Source organism: Hylobates moloch, unplaced genomic scaffold, assembly GCF_009828535.3.
Source record: "Hylobates moloch isolate HMO894 unplaced genomic scaffold, HMol_V3 SCAFFOLD_9, whole genome shotgun sequence".
NCBI classification, from domain to species: Eukaryota; Metazoa; Chordata; class Mammalia; order Primates; family Hylobatidae; genus Hylobates; species Hylobates moloch.
The window spans coordinates 12,638,291-12,662,290 of record NW_026652284.1 but is presented as its reverse complement, the minus strand read 5'-3'; the positions used below and the strand labels follow the sequence as shown (position 1 = coordinate 12,662,290).

At 40.9% G+C, this 24,000-nt stretch overlaps 1 protein-coding gene across 4 annotated transcripts in view; it reads right to left on the bottom strand.

Annotated features, from left to right (window-relative positions):
• The window catches only part of PRDM2 (PR/SET domain 2), a 108,856-nt gene that overhangs the window by 47,800 nt on the left and 37,056 nt on the right, over nt 1-24,000 (bottom strand). For 3 of the 4 annotated variants that reach the window (XM_032758984.2, XM_058443694.1, XM_032758985.2), the window contains one exon: nt 4,080-4,190. The exons of the other annotated variant lie outside the window; for it this stretch is intronic. In XM_032758984.2, coding sequence (XP_032614875.1) covers nt 4,080-4,190 — 111 coding nt within the window. The remainder of the gene's footprint in view (nt 1-4,079; nt 4,191-24,000) is intronic. 4 annotated transcript variants of the gene reach the window in all.

Below are 24,000 nucleotides of genomic sequence, written 5' to 3'. Positions count from 1 at the left end.
AGCAGGGCGGGACTACAAGTGCTCTGGATATATTTTGGCGATGAAGTTGACAACGTGCCTGCAGACTGGCTGTGGTGAGAGAGAAGAGGAGATTCCACAGAACTGCGATAATCCTGGCTAATAAAATGTTGGAAGACCACAAGAGAAGCAACTGTGGTCTGTGTGCATGTGCGTGTTGTGGGGGAAATCAAGAGCTTACTTCAGATGTGCTAAAGTTTAAGGTACCTGATTATAGACATCCAAGTGAATACATTAAGTAGACAGCTTTATATGTATCTGGAATTCAACAAAGAGGCTGGCCTAGAAATTTCAAAGTCCTAGAGAAGGCCAGAGAATGTATTTAGAGCACTGGACTGGATGAGGTCACCTGGCAAGTGAACGCAAGCAGAAGAGGGATGAGAGGATTGTGTCCCAGATGACTCCACGACTGAGGCTGGCGGAAAGGCCAGTGAGGTATCCAGAGAACCAAGAGAGTGGTGGCCCTTCGGCTAAGTAAAGAAACTGCTTCAAGGAGGAAATGATCAGCTGTGTCCAGAACTCCTGATGGGTTGGATAAAATGAGGACTGAGAATGGAACATTCCATCTGCCAAGGCAGAGGTCTTGTGATTGTGACAGCAAGTGGAGCAGTGGGGACAAATGTCTAACAGAGTTCCTAAGAGAATGGAAGGAGACAGGAGAGACAGGGAGACTATTAGCAACTCTTTCAAGTTTACCTGTAAAGAAAAAGAAATGGGAGGAGAGACTGGAAGAAAACACAGGGACAACAGGGGATTCTTAAAGACAGAAGCTGTAATCGCAGTTTCATGCTAGTAGGAATGGTCCCCAATGCTGCTGTCACGACGGTCCCACTTGCTGCACTGCAGAAGTGGTCCCCTCTACTGCAGGCACTGGGAGAGTTAAGAAAGGCTCCACGGAGGAGGCAGAGCTATTCTGACTTCTTCTCCAGGCTACATTACCTGGCTGTTCCCCCAATCACTTGCAAATACTGACTTAGCACCCACTATCTGCCAGTACTAGGTAAACAAGACTGTCAAGATCCTTACCCACAGAGAGCTTCACTTTAATAGAAGCCACATACAAGCAGGAAGGCAACGAAACTATAGAACATTAATGGCTGTGTTTATGGAAGTCAGTGTGGTACAGAAGCATCTCATATGGGCTTGATTAATCAGGAAAGGCTTCTTAGAGAAAGGACTAAGCAGACCGAACCTGAAGAATACAAGAATTAAGGACAGAAGAGGAAAAGCAAGCAGAAAAGAATCAAAACATAGAGAACACTGTAAATTAATGTGGACTTATCTGGGGACAGTGGGGAGCCACTGAAGGTATTTGAAAGCAGGAGACTGCTGTCTGGGAGATTCAGCTGCAGGGTGGGTGAAAGGATGGGGTAAGGTCATCACTGGAGGCCAAGGAGCAAGACTGGCAGAGTGGAATGAGAATGGAGATGCTGGCTGCTGTGGTAAGAAGAAAGGGGAAGAGGCAGTGGAGGCAGAAAAGAGCAGCCAGACCCTCACGATCTGAGAGGCCTGCTACTGATGGGGACTGCATGGATACAGTGGGGAAGAGGTCAATGCCAGGTATTACTCATACAAGCTCACTTCTTCAGTCCTAGCCCCCTTGCTGTTTCCCAGGAATATCGGGAATTACTGTTTCCCATCTGCTACTACATTTACTAGCAATGAGGTTTCTGTCTCCTAACAGAAACAGCCTTCTCTCCCCCTAGACTAATTTCATAAATTCCATGAGCTTTCCACAAACTGGAAAACCAGTCATTTGACGGTAGTAACGTATTTCAAATTAGGAGCTACCTCTCTTTTCAAAGACATTTTCAATAGAGACCCAGAATACTGCCAAAAGAGTTGAAATGAGACAACAGAAAATGCAACTCTAAGGCTCAGAAATTTCCTAATAGACTTCATTTTCAGTCAAAATCTGTGGCCTCTTTTGATGGGGAAAAAATGTCTCTCCCCATGACTGGTGAACAATCCCAGATATAAAACTGTCCAAAGTAACATAAACCGAAGTCTGCACAGCTCCATTAACAAGCACGGCCCATGCCAGAGTGGGTCCACACACTTTATGTGGTCTGTGGAGTTTTGAACATAAAGGGAGGTTTGGGAGCACAAAGAAGAGTCTGAACTGTTTGCTCATGGTACAGACCATGTGCTGAGGACAATGCAGAACATTCAGGGGAAGCCTACGTGTCACCACTTTGACCAGCTGTGCCACATACTGGGGGGTAAAGAGCAAGTGTCATTTTTCTTTTCTTTTTTTTTTTCTCTGAGACAGAGTCTCGCTCTGTCGCCCAGGCTGGAGTGCAGTGGCATGGTCTCGGCTCACTACAAGCTCCACCTCCTGGGTTCACACCATTCTCCTGCCTCAGCCTCCCGGACTACAGGCGCCCACCACCACGCCTGGCTAATTTTTTTGTATTTTTAGTAGAGACGGGGTTTCACCATGTTAGCCAGGATGGTCTCGATCTCCTGACCTTGTGATCCACCCACCTCAGCCTCCCAAAGTGCTAGGATTACAGGCGTGAGCCACTGCGCCGGGCCAGCAAGTGTCATTTTTCATGGGACCTGATGTTGTATCAGGAGAAAAATAATTATCTTGAATTACTGAAGAGGAGTAGGTGACTGTTGAATCTGTTTTCTAATTCTACCACTACCAAAGAGTGAGGTTCCTTAGTAATTTTTGTTGTTCAAAAAAAACTCTCGGCAAGCCCGCAATGAGGAGGCAGAACTTAGGTTTAAGACTCTGGGAAATGAACTTGACTATTCTTGTTTCATAAAACGGCACAGAAAATTATAATCTTTTATGAATGTTATCATCACAAACAGTGCTTAAAAATTGTTATGAAAGGCATCCAAAATATTTTGGTTATTTTCCTCTACAAATATTTCTTAAAACAGTCACAAACCTGTCTTCTGAAATTTGCCTACTTGGGTCACTATAAACAACTCAAGTAAGCTGCAATCTGCAAAAATTTGCCCATGGCAAATTAAGACACACCTCCTTCCCTTCTGTATCAATAGTCTCAATATGGTGGCCCAACTGCAATGAGCACAGGGCAAGCTGTCTTTCTGATTAACTTTCAATCCATGCCTCTTGGTTGAATTCTTACGTCATGGCAGGCCTAGAATATTATCATCAGAGGGACTATAAAGGAGAAAATTTTAAGGGGAGAAACATGAAGAGAGAAAATAAGAATTTAAATTCTAACAAAAAACAGAAACACACTTCATTCTGTACACTTTTTGTTCTGTTATACAAAAATCAAAGTCTTTGACATTGTAAGTAAATGCTTAATTTGAAGTATAAAACATATATGTATTAAAGTGTACAAATAGTTGAGTATATAGCAAGATAAAATTTTCACTAAATATATATACCCATGTGACCATTCCACAGATGAGTAATAGAAAACAACAAGCACCCCAGGTGCCTCCTCATGTCCTTGCTATCACTATTTTTTGATGGTTTTGAACTTTATGCTATTTTTAAATGCAATCATATGTTTCATTTTATTATCATTACTTTTATTTTTTTAGAGACAGAGTCTCGCCCTGTCACCCGGGCTGGAGTACGGTGGGGGGATCACAGCTCAATGTAGCCTCAAACTCCTGGGCACCAGTGATCCTCCACCTCAGCCTGTCAAGTAGCTAGGACTAAGGCACATGCCATCATCTTAGCGAATTTTCTTATTTTATTTTCTTTTGTAGAAACAGGGTCTCACTATATTGCCCAGGCTGGCCTCAAACTCCTGGCCTCAAGAGATCCTTCTGGCTCAGCCTCCCAAAGTGCTGGGATTACAGGTGTGAGCCACCACACCTGGTCTCATTTTATTTTAACAAGGGAACAAGTTCATTTTTAAGACGAAAAGTCTTTCACAATTGTTTGAAGGGAAGGTAGCATATAGAAGGCTCAGCTTACCATATTAAATTTAGGCAGCTTTTTTGCTGTTTAACCTCATAAAGATCCTAAATGATTCTCAGAAGGACAATATAAAGAGATACAAAGTTAGATTCACTGGGTACATACACAACGAATTCAGACCAGGCCAATATCACAAACTTACCTTCTGCAGAATCTCTCATATTTGCAGAGGTGAAATCTGGCTCACTTGTCTTCAGTTGTATGTCTTGGATTTTGTTTCCTTTGTTTTTATTTTCCTGGGATTTTTTCTTCCCTGAAACACAATTTTTTTTATTTATTCATTCATTTATTTTTTTTATTTATTCATTCATTCTTTCATTCCCTCATGCGTTATTCTGAATTACTGAAGAAGACAATTATTAATCCAATGAAGAACACTGTATATTCCTAGGCATTTACCACTTTGGATTCCTAAAGAAGGGAATGAATGATGACTGTAAATACTCTGTTATAAAGGTAAATTATGACAGAAGGGAAAAGAAAGAAACACATCAATCTTGCATTTTTGAGAATCTTGGGCATTAATTAGTTCCCTTCATAGCTATAATGACTATCAAATTATGAGGTAACGTTACTATTGATGTCAAAGGAAAATTAGTAATAGCATTGAATTTCAATGCCACACAGCTAATAGGGATTGGCTATTTTAAGAAGCATATTAGAGAAAAACAGTATGTTATAATTTGGGGCCCTTTTAGCTAAGACATGATTATCCATAATTGTTGGAAGCAAAACAAGAGAAGCAGAGATTCTGCTGAATTTCAAAAGATACACATTCACAATGGCTCAAATACCAAATGCAGAGTAATTATGAATAATTCACTGTCCACCAGCATGGCACTCTGAGAGCCCTAAGGGATCTGACTGTAGGTCCAGTCCAGGTCAATATTTCATTAACAATTCAGAGGATGGAATTCAGAAACACTGACTGCATTCCAAGTGGTACCATATGTTTACAAGGTAAGATTAAATTGCAACATCGTTCTGATAAGCTGGAACAACAGAACTAAAGTCATGAAGCTAAGAAACGATTATCTATAGGAGTAATAATACTGAAGAAGTCAGAAGCCCAGTTTCTTTAGGATTTAACCAGAATTTGTAACCTTTCTTTTACATTTTTTAATTACCAGATTTCTATTTTTCTGGAAGCTGGTGTCTCAGTCTTCAGATCCAGACAGATCCCCATTCTTCCCTAACAATCCTCCTTTTTCTCCGCTGCTCTCCCCCAGACAAACCTCCACCAGCTTCCAGAACTACAAGCCTCTGACACCTTTTACCTCTGCATTAGTAAAATCAAACTAAAAACGACTTAAAGCTGCTATACACATGTAAAGTTATATTCTCCATAACAGAGAATCACTACTGGGAAGCATAGTTAGCTAAAAATCTAAACAGACAAAAATGAGGTCAGAGACATAAAACAGCATCATTGAAAACATCTAGATTAAAAGTAGAAACATCAAGTACAATACAAAGCAAAAACAAATCCTAAAAGACACCACCAGATTTTGACAAAAATTTGAGACATAACCTTAACAGTCAAATTTTTGCTTGTTAGTCTTAAAACGCAAATTCTAAAATACCATTTTAAACACTTTTTTTTTTTTTTTGAGACGGAGTCTCACTCTGTTGCCCAGGCTGGAGTGCAGTGGCGCAATCTCGGCTCACTGCAAGCTCTGCCTCTCGGGTTCATGCCATTCTCCTGCCTCAGCCTCCAGAGTAGCTGGGACTACATGCGCTCGCCACCATGCCTGGCTAATTTTTTGTATTTTAGTAGAGACGGGGTTTCACCGTGTTAGCCAGGATGGTTTCGATCTCCTGACCTCATGATCCGCCTGCCTCGGCCTCCCAAAGTGCTGGGATTACAGGCATGAGCCACCATGCCCGGCCCACACACCTAATTCTTCAGCCCACAGGAAGTCCAATTTTTTTGCCACTACATTTATAAGGGTTTGAGCAAATAAATTCCTGATAGCCTGTCTATCCATTCATTTCCAAAGGCACTTAAAATGGAACTCAAGAAACAAGCACACACTTCATTGGGACCACACTTTGGTGATAACAAGAGTGAAGGATCTGCATGGAGATGATCAACATGCGTCTCCAGATGAAGAATTATAAGCCAATCCCCTCTATAAGGGGCACAAACATCTAAGCACCTTTCCACAGGCATAACCTCCTCTTGCGACTCTCTCTCCCTTTGTCAACAGCATTTTGTCTAAATCAGATAATGACAAAGGTTCTTCAGGGATCCAGTTTTGTTTAAGGGAATTTGGATTCTACCCCCTTTCCACCAGTTTTCTTATGCTTATGACATAAGCTAGTTCTGCCTGTGTGTGATGCTCAGCCCATATTAGATTACTGATAGCAAACAAAATGTTTATCGCCCACCCACATCCATAATGCAAATATAAATGACTACTGACATAACATAACTTCTCTGTGCTGCAACTGATGTGTGAGGAAATTCACAGCTTCTTTTATTACCATGTGAAGAGCGTTCCTGGCGTAGCCCACAGATTCAAAAATCATATTCAGAAACTTTTTCCCTGAATCCAAACAATGACATTTTTATAAGACATACCCCTCAGGTATCCCCAAACGGGCCAAGGAATGTGGCCTTTTTTTTTTTTTTTTTTTACTGATCATTTACTTAGTACTTACTTAGTATGAGCTTTTAAAATAAATTAAAATGGAGAGGTGTAATCTAAACCTTCACTCCTTGCATAAACCTTACACACATTTAAAGAAGGGCCACACTGTAAAATTTAATAGAAAAACAGATGTCAATTTGTTGTAATACAGTCACTTGCAAAAGAAATGCAAAGATTTTTCTACAACCTCCCAAGTGCTGTACAAACCCAGTCTGTAGGTCATATAAAAAGCAAAGTACACTGTTCTATATGTAAATAGAGTATTAAATAAGTAAAATGTCTAGATTTGTATCTTAACAAAAGGAAGTACAATCTTAATACCATAAAGATGCATGCACTCAAAATTAAATCACGTAATTGTCTAAAACGCAAAGTGCTATTTTAAGTTTTATTCCCTACCTAAAAGAACGTTAGAGCACCTAGCTGATACTAAATGTCAAATGTCCTTTTTTGGACAAACAAAACCTAATCAGTGAGAACTCCCTTTTCTCTCCCCAGGTGTCCTCTTTAAAGGCCATGACCCTGGAAACCTAATCCACTGTGAGGAGAAGCCATCTGCAGTAGGTACATCTCCAGTATCCTATCAGAGGACTAAGGAGGGTATCCCGCCACAGACCACTACAGGGTACCAGGGCACCTCAACCGCAGCACAAATGACATCTGGGCCAGATAATCCTTGGCTGTGGAGTGGGCTGTCTGATGCACTGGAAGATGTTTAACCGCACCTGTAGCCTCTATTTACTAGATGCTAGTGGCACCCCCCTTCTAATTGTGACAATCCAAAGTCTCTAGACATGGCCAGATGTCCCCTGGGGAGAAGATTTCCCCAGGTTAAGAACCACTGGACTAGATCAATGCATTTCTGGATCACTAAAGACATATGAAACTCGACATATGTATTAAAAATTTAAAAAGTACTTGAATAACACTAATAAGCCAATTCTAAAAATGGATCGATGAAGAACTAAATTTACCACCAAACTAAATTTGGTGAACACCAACACACTTAGTTTACCAAGGAAATGAGTCTATCACGAATCTATCATTCATCCATGGAACTGAGATTATCTGACACCTGGAACAATGTTCTCAATCTTCATGAGAACCATCTGTTGTTATGTCTTATCGTGAGGGCCTTGGACTCGAGATGAAGGGGCTATTGAAATCACCTGTCCTGCCTTCAATTTTGTGGGAAAAAGTGAAGGCCAGCGCCAGAGGGGAACTAATTAGTCTATGGCAGAACAGAAAGCAGAACCAAGGGTCCTGCCCACACATACACATGCTTGGTGTCCCTCACAACCGCCAAATATTGCAGCAACAGGTGGTGGAACCTGCTACATTTCCTTAAACCAGTACTGATTTCTTCTGACACCTGATTTCTGTCCTATATGTCATCAAATTAAAAAGAAAAAACCAAACCCATAAGGACATTTACAGAGGGGGGATGGCATTTGTGAGCTTCTCTCCACGAGGCAGAGGAGCAGGAGCTGCTGGGAGCCTGGCAAGCACACAAGTGCACTTACCATCGGGTCCTGGGGGTCCTACAGGGCGCTACTGCCAGCTGGCTGCTCCGCTTGGTCTAGACAAGAAAGACAGAGGAATGAAACACAAGGAAAGTGAAATGGAAATGATGACAAGGAACAGCAGAGGGACAGGACAACACTATGTGCATGAGGAAAAGAAATGAATACATCAAGATGAGAAATTGAATACAACAGAAGGAAAACAGCAGTTATCTACTGCATCAAGGTGCTCACGTGCCAAAAATAAAGTTTAACTGTGTACTTAGTTGCTGAGAATAAGACCAATGTAGTATATTCATTCTTGGGCCTGTACTGTGCCCTTATTGTAAAACTGATGCCCCTACCACTTAATGGATCCATTTTGCTAGAAGCCCCCAAAGTCCCAACGCATAAATCACTTTACAAGGGAGATACCCAAAGAGCAGAGATGTGAAATAACTTGCCCAATGCCACACAACTACAGTAGCTGCAAAGCCAGAATGAAAACTCAAGGGCTGGGAGCAGTGGGTCACACCTGTAATCCCAGCACTTTGGGAGGCCGAGGCAGGCGGGATCACCTGAGGTTAGGAGTTTGAGACCAGCCTCGCCAACATGGTGGGTGAAACTCCATCTCTACTAAAAATACAAAAATTAGCCAGCCATGGTGGAGGGCACCTGTAATTCCAGCTACTTGGGAGGCTGAAGCAGGAGAATCACTTGAACCCGGGAGGTGGAGGTTGCAGTGAGCCGAGATCGTGCCACTGCATTCCAGCCTGAATGACAAGAGCAAAACTCCATCTTAAAAAAAAAAAAAAAAAAAAGAAGGCTGGGAGCGGTAGTTCACGCCTGTAATCTCAGCACTTTGGGAGGCCGAGGCGGGCAGATCACGAGGTCAGGAGATTGAGACCATCCTGGCTAATGCGGTGAAACCCCGTCTCTACTAAAAATACAAAAAAATTAGCCGGGTGTGGTGGTGGGCGCCTGTAGTATAGTCCCAGCTACTCAGGAGGCTGAGGCAGGAGAATGGCGTGAACCCGGAAGGCGGAGCTTGCAGTGAGCCGAGATGGCGCCACTGGACTCCAGCCTGGGCGACGGAGCGAGACTCCGTCTCAAAAAAAAAAACAAAAAACAAACTCGAGGACAAAATGTTAAAAATGATCTTTCTCTTATAGTTACTTCCTAATATCAATAATGACTTAATATGCATACTTTTTTTTTTCTTTTGAGACAGGGTCTTACTCTCACTCTGTCATTCAGGCTAGAGTGCGATGGCATGATCTAGATTCACTGCAGCCTCGCCCTCCTGGGCTCAGGTGATCCTTCCTGCCTCAGCCTCCTACGTAGCTGAAACTACAGGCATGTGACACCATGCCTGACTAAATTTTGCCTCTTTTTTTGTAGAGACAAGATCTTCCTATGTTGTCCAGGCTGGTCTCTAACTCCTGGGCTCAGCAATCCTCTTGCCTTGGCCTCTCAAAAGTGCTGGGATTACAGGGGTTGCCATGGCATCCAGCAGCATACCTTACTTTACAAAGCACTTTACATCCATGATTTCACTGGTTTCAAGGGCAAGTGAAAAAAGTTGCATAGACTTGCATTGGCCAGGCACAGTGGCTCATGCCTATAATCCTAGCACTTTGGGAGGCCAAGGTAGGCAGACTGCTTGAGCTTAGGGGCTCAAGACCAGCCTGGGCAACATAGTGAGACCCCCGTGTCTACAAAAAAAAAAAAAAAAAAATTAGCTGTGCGTGGTGGTGTATGCCTGTGGTGCCAGCTACTTGGGAGGCTGAGGTGGGAGGATCACTTGACCTCAGAAGGTCAAGGCTGCAGTGAGCCATGATCATGCCACTGCACTCCAGCCTGGGTGACAGATTGTCTCAAAAACAAAACAAAGACTTAAACTGCATTTATAGTTTAAAAAAAAAAGCAACAATCAAATTGGAATGCTTTTTTTATTTCTATTTTATCTTATGCCAGAAATAAGTCAACAGCACAGAACCCTGATCTGAACAAGTGTTATTCACCACTGAATAATATCAATAAAACTGGATTTTGTAGTGAAATAGTTACCATACAAAGACATTCAACAGGCATAATGACTATTTTCTAAGACTATGTATAGCATTATACTGCTGATGCCTGGGATATGAGTTACAAAAATAAAATTGCCTAAAGCATCACATGAAAAATTTAACCTAAGTCTGGACTATGTTCTACTATTCTAATAAACTGGACAGACACACTAGGAAATTCTAGAGAATAATGTTTCACCTTAAAATGTTCAGGCAGTAGAGAGAATGCAAAATTCTGGGGGCCTTGCTCAAGTTACATTAAAAATTCATCACAACAGTGAAGGCTCATGCATTTGGTGATTTAAATGAATTAAATTTAAAACTATATGTAACTCTAGATGTGCTGCCTCCTCACTGGGGAGCTATCCAACTCTGAAGGATAAAATCAGAATTAAATATCTGTGCACAGAAATTAGGTCCATCTGATCTTCACTTGGGGAGCTTCACAGTTGGTTCCAAATCAGACAAGACTCCAACTGGGAGATTTCCACAGCTGTACCATGAACGGTCATCGAGGACATGGGCTTCCCAACAGGGCTGATACCAACTCACCAAGGTGGGCTGTGCCTGCTGCCTCCAGTTCCTCTGCCCTCCATCAGTCCTTCATCCTTGCAACTGAATTTCCACCCTCTGTACTCTACAGGAATCCAACTCCCATGGCTATCACTAATACCATAATTACAAAACCCAACAGTTCTTCAGGCTTTATTTGTCCCAAGTTTCTCCTTCACATTTGACAATTTGGTATTTCTTTCATTCTTAGAATTCCTCCTCCCAGCCTTAAGATACTACCATCTAGAATCTCACCCTTTTGCAGTCTTCCTCTTCTTCCTGCCCCTAGATAAGAGGGCCCTTCCTAGGAAACTGAAGACTGGAACCATGCTTTCACACTAGGTTGAAGAAAGGCTTTGACAAAAGCATTATGACTAAGCTGAGGGCACGGACCCTAGGGAACAGGGTAGATGTTGGACTCACTATGCTCAAGGCTGAGAGAAGAACCAGAACACTCTGGAGCAAAAAGAGCCTTGAAGGTCATCTCCGTCACCTGCACTTCAGGTAAGAATGAGCAATACATTATAATACAGCCTTTCAAATTTTTCAAAGTCAAAGGTGTCTTTTGTGACAGCAGGCCAGCTGTGGCCCTAGTATCACTCAGGATACATCTGGTTTGGAGTAAAGTTAGAGTTCTCAAAGCAAGATGAAAAGGCTTAACTGGGAGGAGGAAAGTATAAAGTCCATGTTAAATGACTCCTGTAAAATTTTTTAAAATTACAATCTGTAATAGATTGTGTTGGTAAGGAAGGGGAATCAATGGATAATGGCGAAGTTGTTACCTTAAGAATGGCCAAGTGCAGGCCAGGTGCGCTGGCTCACACCTGTAATCCCAACACTTCGGGAGGCTGAGGCAGGCAGATCACGAGGTCAGGAGTTCGAAACCAGACTGACCAACATGGTGAAATCCCATCTCTGCTAAAAATACAAAAATTAGCCAGGTGCAGTGGCAAGCGCCTGTAATCCCAGCTACTCAGGAGGCTGAGACAGGATAATCGCTTGAACCCAGGAGGCGGAGGCTGCAGTGAGCCTAGATCACGCCACTGCACTCCAGCCTGGGTGACAGAGAGAGACTCCGTCGCAAAAAAAACCAAAAGAATAGCCAAGTGATGCTATGTGTGAGATGGTGAAGGTCGACTGGAATTAAACCTCAGCTCTGCTGCATATGTGCCTAGTAGTTTAATGTTCTGCAGTTGGGTTGATGATAGGAAGAGAGAAGCTGGAAATGGATACCTAAAATTAAGTTGTCCACAAGGAATTAACAGTTCATTTCAATATTCTTAATGTATGCTTTAATGTAAGAGAATGACTTGGTACTCTGGAAGTCATCAAATGTCATTAACAAAAGAACCGGGAAACTTGGGCAGAAGGACTGATGGGGGCAGCAGTGTGCCTCAACCAGAAATGCTTTCAGAAAGGTCCACAGGGGGGTAGGTGTGGTTATCAGAGGATCACAAGTATCACAAGTGGCTGTGAAAACTGGTCAAGGTGCAATCAGCGGCACAGCAAGCCCCATAGATCTGAAGTAGTAAGACGCTGCAAGAGTTAGTTTTTATAAAAGTTAACATGCCATGCATTTTCTATAGTTTCCTTTTTCACTTAAAATAACTTTGAAACTTATCTGACAGTAAAAAATTCTGTTAAGCTTGTTTGGCATAATTTCAAATCTTTTTCTGCAGTTAAACTAACCAAGAACTATCTGTAATCCTGGAGGCAAATTATAAAAATAAAACCTCTCTGGTTTTAAGTAGCTCATGGTATTAAAACACAACTCTAGGTTTTGCTTCCAACAGAAACAATGGAAAAGTTTTAGTTTTAGATTTTGCAGTTCTGCAGACTGCAGTATAAATTCCTGAAATGCTTGCTTCCCACCAGGGGGGCTGTTGCACAGCCTCTGTAGCTGTGGAGGCTGCAGGCTCCCCTAACTCTTCCAAATGTCAGGCTGATGGGTGAACAGCAAAGATCCATCGGAAGGGAGTCCGAGCTTTTATGTTGTCAGAAAAAGGCTTTCAGTGGTTTTGACTGGATAATTCCACATCTTAAGAAAGGGCTTCCCAAATAAACTTCACTAAATTCAAGATAAGAAAGCATTAAGTTTCCTTACCTTCTTTGGAGCCTCAAAAAGTGTTGTGGCATGAACAAAATGATTTGGGAGAATAATTAAATATAAACAAGATGCTGACCTGTTCTACTTCATAATCAATTTCTAGGTTTCTTTCTCATGTTTTTCTAGTAGCCTGAAAAATGTACCTAAAATCTGAAAACGTTACATATAAATAGTGAAGAGGCAACTACAAAATAAAGAACCTAATTCAAGTTATGGACTCAGCCCCCCGTGGCCGAAAAAACCAAAGTGGGAGGTGTTGTAGAGGAGGTGTGTTTCCAGTGCCTGGCAACCCTGAAAACAGAAGAGACGGCCACACCCTCGAGAACCGCTTACTCTCAACTACGAAGAAAATCATGTTTCCCCCTTTAAAGCCCATGACAAATTTTACAATACTGCATCCTGATGAATTAACTACAACACTGTTTTAAAATATTTTCAAGGAGTAAAAATTTGACATAAATATGAAACAAGATACAATGAAAACACTCAAAATTCATTCTTCACATTTGGTTACAGAAATGCCCATATGAACAGTGGTCAAGCCATATAACTAATTAATCAAATCAGGCTACGATGTATACACAGAGATAAATTTAAGGAAATCAAGAAGATATACATTCAAATTTTGGCAGGTGGCTCCCAGTGAGAGAGTATTGATAAGGGTATGATATTTCTATCTGATTGTATTTTCTCAGATGAGCACTTGGTTATATTACACACAAAAAAATGAATACATGATTTTTCATAAAGAAAATGCCAACAAAAGTAAAATTAATGAGATAATTGAAAATGTTATTGGTTGAGATAAAATATAACATTTTAAAATTTTGTAAAATACGCAGTTTTACAAGTGCTATTTGGAAAAAGCCTCTACTTTCTACTTGGCCTGGATGGCAAAAAGTACTGCTCAAGTGTTTCTCTGTTGTCTACTGCCTATCCAATACGACTCAGGAAAACCGTTCAGGAAAAAAAACACGATCCCCAGTAACATCAAACCCACGACGGACACACAGTTATAAAGACTTTAAAGGGATTAAAAATACAACAGATACTATTAAATAGCCAAAAATGCTTAGCATTCAAATTACGCCTGTTAACCTTTTGGTAGAAATCTTTCAATTCTATGCAACACATCATCACTTCAAACAAAAAAATTAATCTGTTTCCTCTTTCCAAACAGCCACATACCCCATATTCTTTTTCCTGTTCACCACACTTGGTTATTATACCCATCATTATTTAAATCAAATATCTAATTTAAACAATCATGTTTAATGCCTGCCGGTATTAACCTAAGGGTCGATGTCATGGCAGTTGGCTGTGATCATCATTCTTTACCTCAGCTTTTATTTTACTTCTCTTAAAAAATGCAAAGACTAAGCAACGACATTTGAATATGCCGCATTTTAGCAGAGGTTTATAAAAACAAGAGCATTTACAGAGATATTGAGCTACCTAACCACTCGGCCCACCATGAAATGAGGCACTTTTATTCCAGCACAGGTTTTCAGACTCAGCTCCGCTGTTGCTGATCAACCAGATCCCACTGCTGTGGAAGATCTCAATTGTGCCCTAGCCACCTCCTGCCTGCAGCCGTGCCTCTGTCAGCACTTACGGACCAACACATCATCCACACAATCGCAGGAGAGGATGTGAAGTACCATCCACCAAGGGAGCCAGGTAAAGCAGAGAAGCCTGAGGAGCGCGCGCTGCGGACCTGGCCTTGCTAACAGGCTCTGGCACTGAGAATGGAGCCTTTCAGAAGCACGCGATCTTCCTTGGTGCTGGTCTCCAAGGATTATCCCACATTGTCCTTGAGCTGAGGCTTTTCTATTTTTTGCCAATATAGGGGTAAAGTAATGCCCAAAGGGAACAAATTGAGCCTGGGAGGAAGGCTCACAGAGGACTAGGGCTTGAAACAGGAGTCTTTCCTAGGCCAGCGTCCATGGCTGGTGGAAAGGGTCTCTCAACCTACACACTCATTTCACCTGCTCCCAGCAGGCTGCTGTGTCTCCAAGGTTACTCGTGCTCCCTGCAAAGAGCTGACCCTAACTGAGGTGAGACAGTGGGCTAGGCTCTTGTCCCCTTCCCCAGTGTGGTGGTGGCACTCAGAATAAAGTAGGTCCTCAAGGTAAGTTTGGTCCTCAAAAACAGAAACCCATAAAAGTGAAATAGCATGAAACACTGCTGCGCAGCCCTTGGGCCATGATTTGATTAACAAGAAATAATCCCATTCGAGGCAGATGGGAACCAGCTCTGATACATACTGGTAATACTGATCAGATACTGTCGTCAAAGAGAAGTAAATGAGGTAATGCACAAAACGAATGCCACACAGTGCCTGGCACAGACTCAATAAATGGAATCGATTGTAAGGAGTATCCACAGATGCTACTAAACAAATTACACAAAGTGCACGCCTACAAATCTAAATTGTCTGCATATGTTCCTTCATATGAAGACAATGACATTCTGCTTCCACTAACAATTCCTAATTCATCCATTTGTTTTGTTCATTTGTTCTCCGATGATTCACAGGATCCCACCCAGATATTATTATAAAAATGTACAAGTCCAATGAAGACAGAAGTTTGAGAGAATTCTGTCACTCACGTCCACATCAGTATATACTAATGCTCTAACAGTGTAAGCTGTGAGTGTATTTCATTTTTAAAGTCTGTAACCTACTGATTTTATTGCTTCTAACTGTCTCTGCTTGAGTTTGAAAACTGAACATACTGGTTCACTGTGGTGGTTCTTAATCTTTCGGAGAGGAGACTTCGGGCCCCTCCAAGTATCAAGTAACATCTAAGGCCCTTCTCCCCAGTCACAAATGGATGTAAACACAACATTTGGTAGACAACATTGGGGGTCAGGGACTCCTGTGTTATTACAAAGTTAAGTTGTGAGTTTGTACAAGCATTGTGTATCAGCAGAAGGAATGTACCTATGCGACTGCTGAGAAAGAACTCCAACTCCTCAGAAAGCCCAGTCAAGGTGCTGCACAGATCATTGGGACATTTCTTCCCGGAAAACTGGTATCATCAAATTAATTAGCACCTTCTAAGAAAATGGTCCTTTCGTCCATTTGGTTTTTTCCTGATTTCACACCCAGAAAGACTGTAAAAAAAAAATCTGTCATATACAGCCCTGAAACTGCTCCCACACAATTACTTTCAGGGCTGTCCGATAATTTAATACCTAAGAAAATGTTAAGAAAAATTCATTCACATAAAATCCTGTTATAACTGTCATGAGTGCTTTGGACCATATAAAGGTAAGAGGGGCAAACAGCGAGACGTGTTTGCTTCTGCCCAGGCAAATGGAACAAATCAAATTCCAAGAGTAACCTAATGCACCAACCTATGTCACCACAGGTGTCCTCGTTTGGTTAACAGTGAAACAAGACTGCTTTTAAGAGAGAAGCAGGTTTCTTGCACATGAAGAATTCCTTAGTGCCATGATGTAGCTATTTAGGTGCAGATCCAAAGAGACCCTTTACTCTTATCTAATTTGAAACCAACTTAATTCACTCCACGATGCAAAAGGAAAATATATGGATTTTAAGAGAACATGTTACACAAGATGGCGAAGCTGTTTTATTATTATTTTTTTTTAGAAGTGTGCCAACCGGCCGGAGAACGGCAGTTACCACAGAATGAATTTTGCTGGTGCCTACCATTACAACGGGATGAACCAAAGGTTGGTGTGCCAGCAATGTTCCTATAATGTTCTCACTTAATGCTCACAGCAACCCTGTAGGGTAGGTAGCTCATATTCCCATTTTAGAGACAGGCAAATTAAAGACCAAAACATAGAGAGTAACCCATCCGAAGTCACAATGCGATTAACTGGTGGAGCTGGTATGTGAATCTGGTCTCTTAATTCCAAGGCTATGTTCTGGTTTATCACAATAAATTCTGCATACTGCACATCTCCTAACACTCAAGGTATAGCCGGGTCAGCAACTTTCCCCCCTCCCCTCCACCCAACATACACGCACACTCCAGGCTCATTTTAAACAAGCTATCCATTATCAAAGTACTGATCAATCTGCATCTAATGCAAAAGCAAGTGAAGCCCAAGCAGTATATTCCCACCCACTAAAAAAAATTTTTAGGCAGGTTTTTTTTTATGTGCTTAGCATAGAAACTGAAGAGTAGGGGGAAGCACGAGAATCATTTGCTATGAAAACAAAGTTCACCAATTCCATGTACTTTCTGACAATCACCCATGAGATTTATAGGATCCTGTCTTTAAAACTTAAAAGAGTCAGACAGAAATTGAATGAGTATCATTTTTTCCTGATTTAATATTTTCTGAACTCTACTATAACCCCAAATTTTATCTTGGCACACAGACAGTAATTTACATTATCTTCTATCCTGAATTCCTGGGTTTATAATAACTAAAAATAGGTATTAAGCTTACCACTCAAATTTGATCTTGTTATCAAACATGCCCACGACCCACCTAACAAGGGAAGGACACTGTGGATCACACCTTTAGCAATTAACAAAATTCCTAAAATCAAGTAGATTTGGAATCTTAAACCCCTGGTCCAAAAATCCAAGATTGAAACCACTGACAACATATGATATTTATTATTATTGATACTTTTTCCTTATTTTCTTGGATGTCAGAGGGAAATTATAATTTCAACATTAGTGCTAATCCTACAAAAATTACAGTCCATTGTGTGTAAATAGTCAAGGAGATTGTTCCACATATAAAAGATCAAAACTACAACTATTATCATCATGGTGCTGCCCACAGCATAAACCTGCTACAGAAGGTTAGAAGACTTGGGACCCAGCTATGACCAACACTAACATCCTCATGGCAAAAGTACCAAGACAAGAGGTGGACAGTAGGAACCCTCATTTCTCACAGGCCCTTAGACATTCTGCTTATGGCCAGTAATCTCTTTATTCCAGAGAAGCAGGCTCTGATAATCCCATACATGAAAATGTAGCCAACAGAACCAGAAAGGCATATCCTACATCTCAAACTGGCAACAGAATGAAAACTGAACCTGAGAGGCCAAATGGTAAAAAGAATAACAAAAGGCTCAGAAACTGCATTGTTGCCCATTCTAAACGGCACTGCAACTTCAAACACTGCACATAATTCCATTTTGGGGTTCTAAACATGGGTGAACAAACCAGTTTGCCTTCATTTTTGTGGCATGTGGTGTCTCAGGAGATCTACAAAAGACTGCCCCAAGAGGTAGGATTATAAATACAAGAAAAAAGATTGTTTATCGCTGCAGTTTTAATTTAAAAAAAAAAAAAAAGGTAGGGGAATTTTAGCCTAAGCAATGCTGTATTAGTTTTCTTTTTAACTTAGTCGATCCTTTGCTATTGTCCATAACTGGTAACAGACAGCTAATTCACTAAGAGTGAACCCCTAGTTTTTCATCATTCAGACACTGATTAAACTAATAAGAACATATAAAATTGAAAGTCATGAAAGTATCAAATTAGCAGTATTTTAGATGTTATATATTCTTATCTTATAAACTGTGTTATTTTTATATACCACACACACACAGTATCATCATCTTATTCATTAGAATAAATCTCTTGCCTCTGAAACTATTCAAATATTCTTATATTAAAAATAAAAAATGGTATGTACTTTTAATATATAAGCATCTAAAATAACTACGCATTAACTAGATTATTAAAACTTTCATCAAAATATTTTTAAATTTCAGGATCATGGCCACAGAAGCAGGAATAGCAAGCTGCTACAATAAATGCTCCAGAACACTGAGAATTTTCTAGTCTCTTACCCAGAATCCCTTAGGATATTTTCTTAATATACACACCAAGTTTTAACCTTTTAAACAAAGTTATCTTCTCCTATTTTTCAGAGAACAGGTTAGAACAGAAAGAAAAATGCTAAAGACCTTTGAAAATTGAAAGCCTAGGTTACAAACTGCAGTTTTGCCTTGCCTACAGTATGTTTGCGTGGTTGGGGCGGGGGTGTTAACTACTATGTTTTTTTTGTTTTTGTTTTTTGAGACAAAGTCTCACTCTGCTGCCCAGGCTGGAGTCCAGTGGTGCGATCTCAGCTCACTGCAACCTCCGCCTCCCGAGTTCAAGTGATCCTTGTGCCTCAGCCTCCCGAGTAGCTAGTATTACAGGCTCCAGCCACCACCACGCCCAGCTAATTTTTGTATTTTCACTAAGAGACGGGGTTTCACCATGTTGTCCAGGCTGTTCTCAAACTCCTGACCTCAGGTGATCCACCCACCTCTGCCTCTCCAAGTGCTGGGATTACAGGTGTGAGCCACCACGCCTGGCCACTACTTACTAAGTCTTAACAATCGAATAAAGTACTCTCAGTAAAAGTTCCAAGTAGAAAAAGCCACATTACATTCGGCCACAAACTCAAGCAGTTTTAAAAATTTTATATAGACATACATATTCTAAGAATCTATTGTGGGATAAAGACAATGAGGAAATAAACGCGTGCCCCTCCTTAGGAAAATTCAAGAGCACACACGGATAGGTTAGGGTGACTCTTTTCACCTTCTGGTCTCCTTTAATGCTTCTCCTCTGGAATGAGTCAAGCAGCTAGAATAGGAAAGCTTTATCAGCAAACAAAACCTCTTAAGAAGGTACTGCTTCAAATAGTTCACGTGCATTCCTCTTAAATGAACGTAAAAAAAAAAAAAAAAAAGCTATCCACCTCTGCAAATAAACATTTTGGCAAAACAAAAACAAAATGTCACCACCTAAAGCTGAAAAAACCAAGCATGATGTAACTCAAGTATATCCACAAACAAATCAGAGTTGCACTTACAGTTTCCGTGATTAATCTTTAGACTACACATTAATTAAAAAGCATGTTCACTGTCTATAACATTCAGCTTAAGAAAACTTTAAAATGTGTATTTTTATTGGTGGAACAACCAGACTGTTAACCCAGTCTCAACACAAGACCAGTGCTGCAGAGCTGGAAGCTAAAGCTTCTCATCAATAAGACAAAATGAAGGAGCTCTATAATCCTAAACTCGATCCTCCGCACTGCAGAGGGAGTTAGGCAAAAGCAATGTCTTACTGTGCTCTTTTGGTTTCAAAAGTAATGCCAAAGATAATATAAAACCTAAGAGAAAGAAAACATTCATTAGAAACTTAAACCAACAAATATGTCATTTAAAAAACACCTGACAATAGCTAGAAAGGGGTAAAAATGCAATCTGTGTTTTTAAAAACTATTTGAGGTGCTTGAAGGAATACAATATACCTACGCAATCCATAAATCTCCAAAGCAAAAACAGCTGAAGGTGTCACCATGACTTGTCTTTCCTACACCAAACACTTCACTTAATCACAGAATTGGTATTTAGGATTAAAGTGGGCACTTCTTACAGTGAGCAGTGAAAATTCACCTTGGCTAGTTAGTAAAGCAAATAAAACACTGCAATTTATACAGTATAACTGTCCTACTTAGAAACATTATGAATAAAAACTGGATTTAGACAGACAGAGCCTTTTATTTAGGACCTGTGTGAACTTGGCCAAAGCATGAAACCCCTCGGAGCATCAGTTTCCTCTTCTACAAATGAGGATACGGATCTCAACTTTGCAGGGTTATTGGGAGGATTAGCTATGGTATACACAAAGCAACCAGCATAATGCTAGAAACAAGTGTAATTGCTGTCACTGTCACCATCAATAGAAATGAGTGATTCATGGCATAATGACACGATGTGCAAATAAGTATCAAGTCATGACATATGTCCATATCAAAATACACTGTAATAAATGAATTCAGCCAAGAACTCTTGTAATGTATGAAAACTGGTTTAATCTGAGTGGCAAAAAGGAAAACAGCTACTTGCAGTATTTCTCTTTTTCACTTAGAGAAACAATAGCATTTTCAAGTAACTTTTGTTTCTCCATGTCATTCAGCTCCTCTAAACTATTTCAACCAAATTATGAATACTAATGCAACACTCTGAGCCAGATGGATGGTCAAAATAAAACTTTAGGCCTGTACTTGGCAGCATGTGAAACATAAACAAGCCGTCTGAATGCCAACAAAGTACCATGCCAGTCTACCTGAAACTTCAACTTTAGTTCTCCATACAACATTTAACTAAAAGAAATGTCTATTTCTAACCTCCACAATGGTGTTCTTGGGATATTTATCCAAGCCCTCAATTCTTTTTTTTTTTTTTTTTTTTTTGAGAAGGGTGAGTTCAGGGGACAATCACTCACTGCAATCTGCCTCCGGTTCACTCCCGAGTAGCTGGGACTACAGGTGCCCGCCACCACGCCCAGCTAATTTTTTTGTATTTTTTTTTTTTAGAAGAGACAGGGTTTCACCATGTTAGCCAGGATGGTCTCGATCTCCTGAACTCGTGATCCACCCACCTCGGCCTCCCAAAGTGCTGGGATTACAGGTGTGAGCCATCGTGCCCGGCCTCCAATTCCTCAATTCTTTAGAGGCAACTTTAAATACAAAGCTACACCCTGTGCATGCCTGTAATACCAGCTATTAGGGAGGCTAAGGCAGGAAGACAGCTTTGAGCTCAGGAGTTCGAGTCCAACCTGGGCAACACAGAAAGACCCTGTCTCTACAAAATAATAAACTTTAAAAGTTATTTGATTGAAAAATAAAATAACTACACCCTCCTCTCTATAATGCTCTCACGAACATTAGGTTTGAATATCGTAACAGCTATCTGTAAACTGGAACATGAAATTGTCTAGGGAAAAAAAAATACTGCAGGAGTTTTAAAAAAACAATAAAAATTCATCATTTAGAAAAATAACCTAGTGTTCACATTTAAAGAAAACACAGGAAATTGGGTTTTTTACTTTCAAATTATAAGTGGATTTGTAAAAATCAACTAAAGTATTTTGAATTTACTATAGGATCTTGTTACCTCTTTTATATAGTTTAGAAAATTTAATCATAATCAAACCTTTTTTCTGTATTAGGCAAGTGTTACCTTCCAATTTACATATGGACAAGAGAACCAAAATAACCACCCAAGAATAGAGCACAGCATGGTTCCCAATACACTCAATTATGATATTTAAAACTTTTTAATCATGGCATATGTTAGGATTTTTGCAAATTCATCCACTAAATTACAGCTAAAAAATTTGCAAAATGCTTTGAAAAATTAGGTTAATCCATATAATTTCCCTGTAAACAAGGATAGACATAAGAATCAACGGCACAAAACGAATCTACTGACTAACATTTTCATCTAAATTTGGAGCAATTCAGTAGCAGCAGCAGAACCGCAAATTTTTTTTACAATTCCCGAACTCCTACTGTTGAAAAACTACTAATTAAAACTGTCCTGAGCTGTTAAAAACAGACCACCACCACAACAGCAGCAGAGAGTTCATCCTGGCAGGCAACCACCAGAGACGGAACATTCAATGCTCAGCAAAGGCACTCTCAGCTAGGAGGCAGCCAGAAAGCTACAGCAGAGACAGGCCCCTCCAGGACTGACCAACCCAGAAACAGCTCATTTGTGTCTAATGCCACAAGCTTGCCAGCATAAAGCCAGACACAGGAACACTGCCATGTCCAAGCACTCGACATCCTGCTCCAGCACCTGCAAACAGGAACCACAGGCGAGTGCCCTGTAAGTCAGTGGGCACAGGACCTGCCCACCAGGCACCCAGTACTCATAGGGCCCATCTACCATCATCCTCAGACACCACAGCCAGGCCTCTGTCATTCAGCCTGGAGCCTGAAACAGAGCTGCTGGCTGCTACGAAAGGTTAGGAGATCAAACTCCACAGAAGCCCGTACACTCTCTGCGTTTATTAAATGTATTCCCTAAGTTCAACTTTAAATGGAACCAATGCTGTCACTTCTGTTGTTGTCAAGCGCATGTAGGAGTGGACAAAAAGCTCCACGTCATGTGGAAGAAAAGGCATGGGAAACCCGGTTCAAATTCTGACTCGTCATGTGGAAGAAAAGGCATGGGAAACCCGGTTCAAACTCTGACTCTGACACTCACTGGTAGGGTGATCTGGGACAAGTTACCCAATTTTGGAGAGTGTCCTTTTCCTTCTCTCCCACATCAACCGGAACACCAAGTATGACCTGCGCGTGGCTGTCATGAAACGGACTGGAGACTCCGCACTGGAGGAGGATGCTGCCTGCTGTAGTCAGCTCTCTCATCTCCCCCAACAACCAACCCAGCCACTTGGAGCAGCGTCTGGCAGAAAAAGGGCCAATATATGTCCACTTGCAGAACTGAGTTTCATAATCCAAAAATACTCACGTAGGCTTCTACACGAGTAGAACTGCTAACAGAACTAGGTCCCTCTTCCTGGAGCCCTCAGCCCCTAGAACTTCCTGTGTCATTTATGTCACAACCTCAGAATGGTCACCCCTGACCTCCCACCTACAGTCAGGCCATACCTCCCCCACCCACCCTACAAAACACCACTGACATGACAAGGTTCACCTACTTCATCTGTTGGCCTGTACTCCCCACTCTCCAGAATGTGATTCCATGTGAACAGGGACCCTTGTCATTTTAGTTCTTTGCTGAAACTCCAGCACCCAGAATAGTGCCTGACACAGACGCAAGGAATACTTGTTAAATAACAGAGGGGAAGACCATCCACACAGTTACAACTTCTCAGCCCCCAAGGTTCCTCTTGACGTCCTCCTCCTTCCTCTCTCTGTTCTGAAATGTCCCCATCCTGCCACTCTTTCTATATAAAGGCTCCCTGGCCAGCCCAGCCCAGCTCAGTATCCCTTTTTCCTTCTCTTAGGGAGGGTCAATAGTCCTTACTGCCTATACCATCCGTGTTGCACTTTTTTTAGACTACCTTAGACTGAGTTATCTTTGCATGTGGCTGTCTTACCTCCCTATATTTTAAGTTTCTAAAGGCTTGTTATTTAGCACCTTTAGAGAAGAATTTCAAATATATACAATTTCAAAAAACTTGAGTATCTTCACAGTACCAAAGTTTTTAATTTAAACAATTCTGATCGTAGAGACAGATAAAAATATTACTTTGCTAAGCTGATTATAATTTAACTGTTCTGTGGTGACTACAAGTCGCTGAGATAAATAATTATAAACTAGTTAATATTCTCAGGAACTACTTATGGTTTTTAGGAAGGGCTATCTGAACCTACTAACTGACCTTAAGGAACTTGTTCTTTAAAATTCATT